General features: G+C 38.9%; 1 protein-coding gene across 5 annotated transcripts in view; it reads right to left on the bottom strand.

The window, feature by feature from the left end:
* Positions 1 to 12,409, bottom strand: part of foxp1b (forkhead box P1b) — a 166,560-nt gene that overhangs the window by 90,080 nt on the left and 64,071 nt on the right. For all 5 annotated transcript variants that reach the window (XM_058087447.1, XM_058087454.1, XM_058087405.1 and 2 more), the window contains one exon: positions 3,857 to 4,022. In XM_058087447.1, coding sequence (XP_057943430.1) covers positions 3,857 to 4,012 — 156 coding nt within the window. In that variant the 5' untranslated portion in view covers positions 4,013 to 4,022. The remainder of the gene's footprint in view (positions 1 to 3,856; positions 4,023 to 12,409) is intronic.

Below are 12,409 nucleotides of genomic sequence, written 5' to 3'. Positions count from 1 at the left end.
TAGTTTGATACCACATACTGAAATGCTATGGCTAGCATAACGTAGTCCTAGCATAGAAGTGTTTCAAATGTAGTTCTTCCCTGAGATCATATTATCATATATTGGTTATTTTTAGCCTTATGCATTATTTTAGCTGTTTGAAGATTAGTATTTGTGATTTTAGAAATAAGGAGTTAGTATGTTCTCTGTAGGCGGCATTATGAATTATCCTTACTGACCTTTTTTTGCAGTACATTTAGCGAGTGAAGATTGCTTTTATAGTTATTAGCCCATATTTTCACACAATAAGTAAGATATGGTAGAACCAGAGAGCAATAAATGTGTGCTAAATTGTATGATGTGATTTATTTTTTGTCAACATTAATAGAGATTTAAACAGCAAGCAACGTGCCAACTCTGAGGTTACACCACTGTTGGAATATTCCCCCATTTAAGTAGCTGAAGACAGGCCTTCTCGTTAGACAAAGCGCAGCTGCAGAATCGAATAATTCCAAAACAGGTTGTTGCATTAACAATGCCTTTTTGTACAATTGTTTAGACTGGCTTTTACTTCCTCATGAGGGTGTAGTTAAACCACAGCTTCTGCAAAACAAACACACTCAGATTTGGCGGGGAGCACGCCCTAATGTTGAAGCATTCGTGAAGTCAGAAGTAAATTATTTTACACTCTTTCCTCGACAGAAAGATATTTGGATTCTTATCAAACGGTATTTGAATCTTTAATAGACATGCTTGAGTTAAGCTTATGGTGTCCCCCCCCACCCCCACCGTGACAAGTCGACAAGATGAATTCCCTTGTCAAAATCAAGATGATCAAACAGATTAGAGTTTTTCTTCTCCCGTCTTTATTAATGAGGACTGTCTTTCATTGTTATATTCCCTAATTAAGAATAAATGATATGCCAATGCCAGGTTTGTTGTGCCTACACATAGTAAAAAGGGGGGGGGAGGGGGGGGGGGCTTTAAGACATCTGTACTCAAGTCTAAGAGATTAGAAGCAGACAGAGGGATTCAGCTGACTGAATGACAACTCCAACACTATTTCAATGAAAATGGCTAAAATGACGCCATTGTGGCAACCCTGAGTATTACTGAGCTGGTTAAAAACAAAACACATTCATCAATGTTGCACCCCTGCTGTATTTGCGCCGGGAATCTAAATTTCCTCTGGTGTAGCATGAAGGAGGGGGAAAAAAGTCAACAGGAATTAGGTTTCAGAACAACTGTTTACTCAACTGCGGCCTGAAGTTAGTGAAATTTTATCCACGGTTTTCTGTGACGGCCGCAGTAATAAATTCAGCATGGCTACGCGTTTCTGATTCTCGACATGCTCATCTTGAGATGGAAAAAAGATGGATGTGTGGAGGTGTGGCCTGGGTTGAGATGTACTGTCGAGCCAATGGAGAGAAAGAGCGGTTCTCAAGAGGCCCAAAGACCCAACACCAAGGCCCCTGACCAAACAGGAACGGATCACTGGCTGAGAATGATGTAATACACACAAGAACAAACACGAACCCACGAGCAACACCAAACTGTCCAAGGATAAGGAACCAACGTTCATTAGTCCGTCATATTCCGCTTTCCTAGGCTCTTCCAGACCGACGACAAAGTGGCGAGGGAATACCGTGGAATACCATTTCTAACCAATTCGTGATGTGCACAAATGAGTCAAATCTTTTGAACGGCTCTTTTAAGTCAACCAATGTTTCAAATGCAACCGTGCATTTAAAAGATTCTTTTGTTGGCTAAAGTCCCGCCTCCAAGGCACACAAGAGAAGTCGATGATGGCGAGCCAGAGCAGTCGAAGCAGACTTAGAACGGCCATTTTCAAGACTGAAGTGCAAGTACTACTACTACTAAAAGGCAACAGTTGATTTAACAATAAGTACCGTAATTTCGAGTGAATAGAGCCGCTACTTTTTTTTTGTGTGTGTTTTGAATATCGTGAATAATGCGGCCAATTTATGGCTAGAGAAAACTACATTCCCCATGATGCTTAGCGACGTGGGCGGGAGAGGAGGAAATCTTATGCAGCGATCTCTGAGTAATTTTACATTATTACATTATAATATAATACATCTGAAAAGTGCTATACAAATAAAAATGTATTATTATTATTATCATTATTATTATTGTGAATGGTTGTTTGTCTATATGTGCCCTGTGATTGGCTGGCGACCAGTCCAGGCCGAAGACAGCTGGGATAGGCTCCAGCACCCCTCGCGACCCTCGTGAGCAAAAAGCGGTAGAAAATGAATGAATGAATACAATCATACATTTTATTTGTACACATAAAATGTATTATTATTAATAATAATACATTAAAAAAATAATAATTAAATGTATTATTATTATTAATAATAATAAATTTTATGTGTACAAATAAAATGTTATTAATAATAATAATACAATAAAATGTATTATTAATAATAATAATGATTTATAATAATAATAATAATAATAATAATAATAATAATAATAATAATAATAATAATAATAATAATAATAATAATAATAATAATAATAATAATTATTATTATTATTATTATAATTATTATAATTAATTAATTATTAATTAATTAATAATTATAATTATAATTATAATAATGATAATAATAATAATAATAATAATAATAATAATAATAATAATTATTATTATTATTATTATTATTATTATTATCAATACATTTTATTTGTATAGCGCTTTTCAAAGTACTCAAAGATGCTTTACAGTGAAGAAAAAATAAATAAAGTAAACGATGCATTAAAATATAATATCCATATATTCATTCAGAGCTAAAAACAAGGCTAAAGCAGGGCGGGGCACAGCAGTCCGGTATAAACAGGTCGGGGCAAGCACAGAGTGAATGGGGCAAAGACTTCCAGAGGGTGGGGGCAGCGATGGAGAAGGCTCTGTCTCCCCAGGTTCGGACATTTATTGAGTAATTTGATTACTAATTCAATTACTTTGGAAAAAGCGTGATTATCACTTGAAGCAGCAACACAGACAACCTGGAATAAAACATGTCTACATGTATGTGACTTTTGAAAGAGGAAGTGAAACCCACTTTCACTTTGTCAGCTCCAAAAAAGCTCAAAAAAATGATCGTAATGATGTCACAATCATCGGTTCTCCATCTTAACGAGTATTGTTGCTCTCGGTGAGCCAAAGCCGTTGATGCGCTGTGACAACAGTCAGCTGCACATCATCGCCAAACAGCTCCTGACAACAGCCCGAGTCGCCCTGTCGGCAAAACCGAGATAGCAGAAGACACACTGATCTTTTCAACGTCGCCGCCTTAAACACGGCGTGGTGTGCCACACATAACACTGACACCGACAGAAAGAGCCTGTCCCGCTGCCTCCAAACGGAGACGGGATGAAATGCAACGACAAGCACACTCATGCGCAACTCTGCACCTCATTGGCTAACACGCCCGAGCGTGGCATTTCCCTGGAGTCTGAGGTTTGTTTACAACCACCCCAAAAAAAAAAAAAAACGCTGTCATCCCGTGGAATGTAATCTTTCTCGCAAACTGTCAACAAAATCTTGTTGCACCTACACACTTAAAAGATGTCTGAACATCACAATAAATATTTCACTGGGATTCAGACGCCGCCGGTGCGGTAAACACATCCGCAACAAAACACAATCACACAGAGAGAGCACTTTCCCTTATTTAAATATTCAAAAAGTGCCTCAATATACATAAATAATAACACTAATGTGTTTATATACTAGATGTACTTGGAGCATGAATGAAATATTAAGTGGCACTTAAAGACGGGGTGCGGGCCCCGCTGATGACATGCCTTAATAACGTGAAGACAGGTGTGAAAGCGGGGAGTGCTCTACCTGGTGCTGCCGGACATGCACAAGATCGGCGATGGCGTCCGCCGATGGCGTGCCACTCTTGCGCTGCCCCTCCCTGGAAGCGTTGTCCACACTCATGCCTCCATTTTCATCAAGTGGTCCATTGCTTGTTGTCTCAGTCCCGGATTCTTGCATCATGACTTAAAAACTTGCAGGGAGAAAACAGGGGCGGGAGAGTGGGGCGAGCGAGAGAGAGGGGGGGAGAGAGAGAGAGACAAGGTCAAACAGCTGTTAAAACACAGCAATCAGGTTGTGTTACAAGTCCGGGACAAAATATAAACATCTGTCACATCCTTTTCCTTACAATTTCACTTTTTATTACAGGTCTCCTTTGCTTTGCCTGCATTGTTTGTTCTTGTGGTATGAGAATGTGGAGTCAAAACCAGGTTTTGTTTGAGTTGTACATTATGGAGTATAAATACGGGTGCTCTGGGGTGCACCGTGCATCGGAGAGGAACCCGACCTGAGTTGAGCTAATGCAGAAGGCCCAGGAAAACACCGGCCCTCCAAAACAAAACACTTTCTATGGAAATTGATATATTTACTTGCAGGGCTCCCACAAGAACCGCTGCTCAATGGCCTTTTAATGGGAACCAGGGCGACAATGGAAGGCCTGCCAAAGGAGCTCCGATGGAGCAGCCGATGGAAGTCAGGGTGGGACTGGAGTCAAATTCAGGTTATTTCAATTAATTTTAATCTAATTGTGAGTTGAATTTACTTGAGCTAATTAGTTAGACTGAATTGAGTTGAGATTATTTGATTTCTATTGTTGATACAACAAAAATATTTGTTTATTTCACCTAATAAAGAAAGTTCCCAAAAACGTGAACTTGATCTTTTAAGTTGGAGAAACTTAGTTGTGAGTTGAAATTACCTGAAATTATTTGCTAGATTTTTTTTCCCTCTTTCTATAAAAGATGTTGAGGATTTACTGATTTTTTATTTTAAAAAAATTCATAAAACTGTTTTTTTTTAATAATTGGCATGGTTGCCCTTATTTGTACATGTGTTGTGTTTGAATTAAATTATGCAAAAAAAAAAAAAATGCAGCGACAGACACGTTAGACTCATTCTGCGCTGGAGATGAGTTAATTGCGTTCAACATTTTAATCAGATTAATAATGATGACGGATTAATCTACATTCATTAGTTCATTTTGACAGCCCTAATTATGCCCTGTCGTTTGTCTTTCAGTTATGAATTAAGTATGAAAAACTGGCATTTTAAGACAGTTGCAAATAGCGATTAATCATGATTAATTAATTTGAAAACTGATTAATCAGATTTAAATTGTTATTCATACGACAGCCTTATTTTATTTTTGTATAATGCATGACATGTGCTGGAAATAAATAAGCAAATAAAGCATCAATAGAGCTATTTGCCAACATTTCATGTCTAATGTTCCGGTCGGGAATACGGAATGACACAGATTATTCCGATTATTCCCTAAGCGATGAGTGCAGCTGACACTCGTGTATTCCAGTCTATTTTTCAAATCAGTAGAATGATTTACAGCTATTGTGCGTTGGTCGCAAGCCTTACTGGTGCAACTCCCAGCACCTCCCAATTTGGGGTTAATGAAGCTGACCAAGTCGGGCAGAAGCAAATTAACTTGCCTGATTAATTATTTATATGAAGCAGAATAAATGCCTTTAAAACACAAGGCCTCATCATGAAGTCAAGGAAAAATGGAACTAAATACAGATTTATGAGGTTGCATTCAAGGCGTGTAATGGGGGGGGGCAATGGATGTTAATATGTACTCAGTGGCTTGGGTGGAGCGTCTCCGGAGATGCGGATCTAAACAAGATGCAGACATACAGCATCTCGCCACCACGGGGACACCCACTCACGCTGACAGACAGGAAATTGAGGTTGACAACTTGTCACAGAGAATATTTGACAATGATAGGTGAGATAATAATCTGGACGTTGCATTATTAAAAAATAAACAGAGCTTTTTAGGTCACGGTCGGAGTAAGTGTCTCGGCTCGGCATCTTCATCGCTTGCTGTAAAACATCCGTCATGTACAGTATGACGACATCAACCATCCCGCTGAATCGCTTCAAGCCCCCCCCCCAAGCCGGGAGCGTCATCTGACACGTTGGCCCGTGCTGGTTCTACGGTTCAGTGGTGTGTCACACCGCCCCCACGCTTAGGGGGCCGTCTGTGCAAACCATGCCCAGCCTACAGGCCCCCGGTTTCTGGGCTGGGACTAAAACAGACCCCCCCTGTTCCCTCTTAACAGATGTTGACCCAGCTCCCCTCCTCCAGTCTGATACCGCCTGCCTCCGTAATGGGATTTTCTGAGCAAAAAGGAACAACATGCGGGATGAGACGCTTCCAAAAACAACTCCATCTACAGGCCACTGCATACAAGCGCTTCCCCTGAGACAGTATAATATATATTATGTATATTATACACAGTATAATCAGGTAAAACCACATGCAATATGAGACGAACCATGTGTTGACTAATAATCCACATGTTTAAGAAGTATTTTTATTTTTTACCTTATAGAGGAGATGTTTTTCCGCCCCAAAGATGCATAATTAGGGAGAATTTCACTCATCCACAATCATTCCACCCAAGATGTTGCATCTGCACATATCGCCTCCGACTGTAATCAAGAGAACCAGCCATCGGGCATTTTTAATGTATGCAAAACTAGTGACCCACAATAAAGGACATAAAGGCTCCAATGGATGCATATGCGTTCCTACTTGGACCCAGCCGTGATAAAGGGCTCGCTAACATTAACACCCAATTAATGTTTCAATTGACAAACAAATGAAAGCCATAAATCTACTCTCTCATTAATTTTATCACAGAATAATTCAAAATTGCAATCTCAGGAGAAAAAAAAAGAGGGGGGGGGAGAAAGAACATGGGGAATGTGCATTATCCATCATAAATATCAGGCAGATATGAGAGCCTTATTAGAGAGTTGCGCTGATAACAATACCGTCAGTCGGCCTTGCCTTTTCTTAGCAATGTATTTACATTTGTTACAGACATGCTTAGCAATATACGTAAAGAAACGTAGCGTTTTATATATATATATGCACAATTCACCATATCTGGGAAAAAGTAGGAATAATTGGATCTTATTTAATCCTAGCCCTTCTCAATGTTATGACAGTGTATCTTTTATGGAATTTTTATTATATATATATATATATATATATATATATATATATATATATATATATATATATATATATATATATATATATATATATATATATATATATATATATATATATATATATATATATATATATATATATATATATATATATATATATATATATATATAACAACAAATAATAAAACAACAAAATGTGTTTATTATATATATATTATGATAAATTATATAGACATATATTCTATTATTATTATATTTTATTAATATATACATATATAATAAAAATTCCATAAAACAACAAAATGTGTTTATTATATATTATATAGATATATATTCTATTATTATTATATTTTATTAATATCATTACTATTATTATATTTTTTATTATATATATTTATTTTACTTTATTTATTTATATTACTATACGTCGCACAAGGCCAAAAATGCATAATTAGGTAGGAAAAAAAACATACATAAGTCGCACTGGAGTCGCATTTTTTGCAGGTAATTTATTTTACAAACTACTTGACCAAAACAGACATTACGTCAATTAAAATTATTATTATTAAAAATTATTAAAAGGCAAGTTCTAACAATAAAAGAATAGTTGTAAGATATGCTAACACAATGGTTATTCAGCTAGATGAAAAATAAACATAAACAGAAAAGGTGTCCAGTGTTTATGTAACGTAAACAGTTTTTTCATTTATAAGTCGCTCTGGAGTATAAGTCGCAGGAACAGCCAACCTATGAAAAAAAGTGCGACTTATAGTCCGGAAAATATGGTTTATATTTTTTGGGCCTGGCAAAAGTTAAAAGCTAATGTTTGTTTTTCCACGTCTGTCAAGAGTCAAGACAAGAGTCATGTTCATGTGAAGATCAATTATTGTCCGATGCTGCCCTGCCGCTACTTTCTAGAAACCGATTCCTGGTCGTGGTTGTTTGGATCCGTAACCCTCAACCAAGTCGGCAGTCAAGCCAAAGTAGTGCTGGCCTCCCAGCTGCGCTTTGACCCTCCTCGTTGTTGTGTTTCTCCTTAATGCTCATGACGGTCGAGCCCCAGCAGCCATCTGCTTCAATTCAGCCGGTTCTCACACAATCCCTGTTTACACAGGCACGCACAACAAGAGCACAACAATTCTTGAGCGAGATAAGGGGACACAAAAGAGGAGTCATTCACGTTAGAGCTGTTTAGGTTCAGCTTGGTTGCCAGTCTAGACAACACAACAGCCCGGGCTGAAAGGTGGAACAACAGGATGTTTCTCAAGGTTTTTCATTTCGCTGTTTTTACTCCACAAGATCACCCGATGGTCAACTCACTCTTTCAATAATGAAACTCGGATTCTACCATTTCATAAATGACCAATAATTATTGCTCTCTGGTTCTACTATATCTTACTTATTGTGTGGAAATATGTGGTAATAACTATAAAAGCAATCTTCACTCGCTAAATGTACTGTAAAAAAGGTCAGTAAGGATAATTCATAATGCCGCCTACATATAACATACTAACTCCTTATTTCTAAAATCACAAATACGAATCTTCAAACAAGGCGGCACGGTGGTCTAGGGGTTAGCGCGCAGACCTCACAGCTAGGAGACCAGGGTTCAATCCCACCCTCGGGCATCTCTGTGTGGAGTTTGCATGTTCTCCCCGTGCATGCGTGGGTTTTCTCCGGGTACTCCGGTTTCCTCCCACATTCCAAAAACATGCTAGGTTAATTAGCGACTCCAAATTGTCCATAGGTATGAATGTGAGTGTGAATGGTTGTTTGTCTATATGTGCCCTGTGATTGGCTGGCGACCAGTCTAGGGTGTACCCCGCCTTACGCCCGAAGACAGATGGGATAGGCTCCAGCACCCCCCGCGAGGAAAAGCGGTAGAAAATGAATGAATGAATGAATGAATCTTCAAACAGCTAAAATAATGCACAAGGCTAAAAACAACCAATTACCTAAAAAATGTCATCCAATACTTCTCTACAAGAGAGGAGAAATATGATCTCAGGGAAGAAGTACATTTGAAACACTTCTATGCTAGGACTACGTTAAAAAGCCATAGCATTTCAGTACGTGGAATCAAACTATGGAATGGATTGAGTAAGGAAATCAAACAATGCACAACGATGAGCCAATTCAAGAAACAATACAAGCAGTTGATGTTTGCTAAATACAAGGATGAAGAGTCTTGAACCAGTCATGATGTGCTATATTTATCACTATATTGACACTTACTATGGTACCCATTATGGCATTGGATGCTCATATCACCGAGTACTTCGGTATGAGGTACATTATTAAAAAAAAAAAAAAAAAAAAAAAAAAACTGTATTATGGAAAGCAGGAAGTGAACAAATGTAACAGTTACTGATTGTAAAAGTACCAGATGGAGGGGTAGGATTTAATAAGCTTTGCTTCTTCCTACTCCTTTTGGACATGTGGAACTGGGAACTGATTATGGGATGCACTCAATTGTAATCTGATGCATGTTCAAATGAAATAAAAACATTACCATTACCAATAACACCAGCATTGCATTCCTTCTATGAATAATTTGTTGAAAAATCCCTTTGATTGATTGGCTGTTCTCTCCTGAGATAAAGACTTCGTAGGGAAGATGTTCTGCCAGAGGTGACTAAACTTGTCTTAAATTACTCGGACTATTGTGCAGTAAGAAAAAACACAACAATAAAGGCTCCATTTCTACACAGCACATGCAGGAGGGGGCACAAGGGGACCACTCAGGCTTCCAAAGTATTGCTTTGTTTAATAAGTGATTGCTGCCATGGTTACGGTAAACAGGAGGAGCAGGTTTGGTGTTTATGAACAAACACATCTCCTTGCAAGCACCATTTAATATTAACCAGGCGCAATGATCAGCCAATATCCTCGGTGACTTCAGGGGTAGCCGTAGTGTAAACAGGTTCGAGGACGGGAGGGGGAGGGGGGGAGGAAAGGGAATCGATGTTGATGCAAATACAGCTCTGGCTAAAATAAACAACTCGACAGCAGTCCACATATACAAAATGTTATTCTTGTGGAATGTTTTGCAGCTGTTTAGCAAGGCACCATCAATGTGGTAAAACGGGGTTACGGCGGCGTGGGACTCCGATGGAAAGACGATGTTGTCTAAGCAAAATAACATTGACAGAGACCGGTAAACAGCGGCTCCTCACAGCACCACAGCTGGAACGTGCAAAAAAACGTGTTAAACATTTACTTTGTTTAATTATTCAGTAACTGGGTTCACGGAAACGCAATACGCCGATGGACTCCACCGTGTGATGCTCGCCACAACATCACCTCATTGAACACGGTCCAGAAGGGAATTGACTACTGCGCTTCAAGGGTCGCTGTATATTTCTGGTTATGTTCTATGTTGTTCAATTTTGGAAAGTGGACGGTGGTCGGAAAGGCCGTAAAAGGGGCGGAGGCGCAAATTAGTATACCACCACTGTGGTAACTGTTACATTTGTTCACTTCCTGCTTTCCATAATACAGTTTAAGGTTTTTCATTCATTCATTTTCTACCACAAGAGGACTGAGGAAAGAATGAATAATGGCTTCATTTCTATGTGAAGGACTTTGGGTACCTTGTAAAAAAAAGCGCTATTATTATCATTATTATTATGGGCTGCACGGTGGTCGAGTGTTTAGCGCGCAGACCTCCCCGTGCATGCGTTGGTTTTCTCCTTTTTCCTCACACATTCCAAAAACATGTTAGGTTAATTACCGACTCCAAATTGTCCATAGGTATGAATGTGAGTGTGAATGGTTGTTTGTCTATATGTGCCCTGAGATTGGCTGGCCACCAGTCCAGGGTGTACCCCGCCTCTCGCCCGCCCGAAAACAGCTGGGATAGGCTCCAGCACCCCCCACGACCCTCGTGAGGATAAGCGGTAGAAAATAATGAATGAATAAACATAAATCTCCAATACAAATATGGGCTCGACATCACTTCCTGTCCGCCTGAGCGCGGGTCCTTTTCATGTCTTAAATGGTTTATTCTTTCGACTTCTGTCGAGTTAATTGGGTAGTTTGATTGTAGAGGTGACTATAGGGGTGTTATTTTATGGCTTGAAGGCTCTAATAATGTTAAAAGGTTGTAAACAGGTTTTTATATGCTTTAACAGTGAAAATATGAATAAAAACATGAATAAATCAATAATAACAATTGACTTGTTGTTTCTCATTGTGATTGACATTCTTGTTTATTACAGGGTGTACCCCGCCTCTTGCCCGAAGACAGCTGGGATAGGCTCCAGCACCCCCGCGACCCTCGTGAGGATAAGCAGTAGAAAATAATGAATGAATAAAAATAAATCTCCAATACAAATATGGGCTCCTGTTACGGTTGTAACATGTAACCAAGTGAGAACTCAACGCTGAAGTCGACATCACTTCCTGTCCGCCTGAGCGCGGGTCCTTTTCATGTCTTAAATGGCTTATTCTTTCGACTTCTGTCGAGTTAATTGGGTAGTTTGATTGTAGAGGTGACTATAGGGGTGTTATTTTATGGCTTGAAGGCTCTAATAATGCTAAAACGTTGTTAACAGGTTTTTATATGCTTTAACTGTGAAAATATGAATAAAAACATGAATAAATCAATAATAACAATTGACTTGTTGTTTCTCATTGTGATTGACATTCTTGTTTATTACAGGGTGCACCCCGCCTCTCGCCCGAAGACAGCTGGGATAGGCTCCAGCACAACCCACGACCCTCGTGAGGATAAGCGGTAGAAAATAATGAATGAATAAAAATAAATCTCCAATACAAATATGGGCTCCTGTTACGGTTGTAACCCACGCCAAGTGAGAACTCAACGTTGAACAGTCAACATCACTTCCTGTCCGCCTGAGCACGGGTCCTTTTCATGTCTTAAATGGCTTATTGTTTCGACTTCTGTCAAGTTAATTGGGTAGTTTGATTGTAGAGGTGACTATAGGGGTGTTATTTTATGGCTTGAAGGCTCTAATAATGCTAAAAGGTTGTAAACAGGTTTTTATATGCTTTAACAGTGAAAATATGAATAAAAACATGAATAAATCAATAATAACAATTGACTTGTTGTTTCTCATTGTGATTGACATTCTTGTTTATTACAGGGTGTACCCCGCCTCTTGCCCGAAGACAGCTGGGATAGGCTCCAGCACCCCCGCGACCCTCGTGAGGATAAGCAGTAGAAAATAATGAATGAATAAAAATAAATCTCCAATACAAATATGGGCTCCTGTTACGGTTGTAACATGTAACCAAGTGAGAACTCAACACTGAACTGTCGACATCACTTCCTGTCCGCCTGAGCACGGGTCCTTTTCATGTCTTAAATGGCTTATTCTTTCGACTTTTGTCGAGTTAATTGGGTAGTTTGATTGTAGA

Source organism: Doryrhamphus excisus, chromosome 1 (genome assembly GCF_030265055.1).
Source record: "Doryrhamphus excisus isolate RoL2022-K1 chromosome 1, RoL_Dexc_1.0, whole genome shotgun sequence".
In the NCBI taxonomy this organism is placed as follows: domain Eukaryota; kingdom Metazoa; phylum Chordata; class Actinopteri; order Syngnathiformes; family Syngnathidae; genus Doryrhamphus; species Doryrhamphus excisus.
This window is presented reverse-complemented; position numbering and strand designations above follow the sequence as displayed.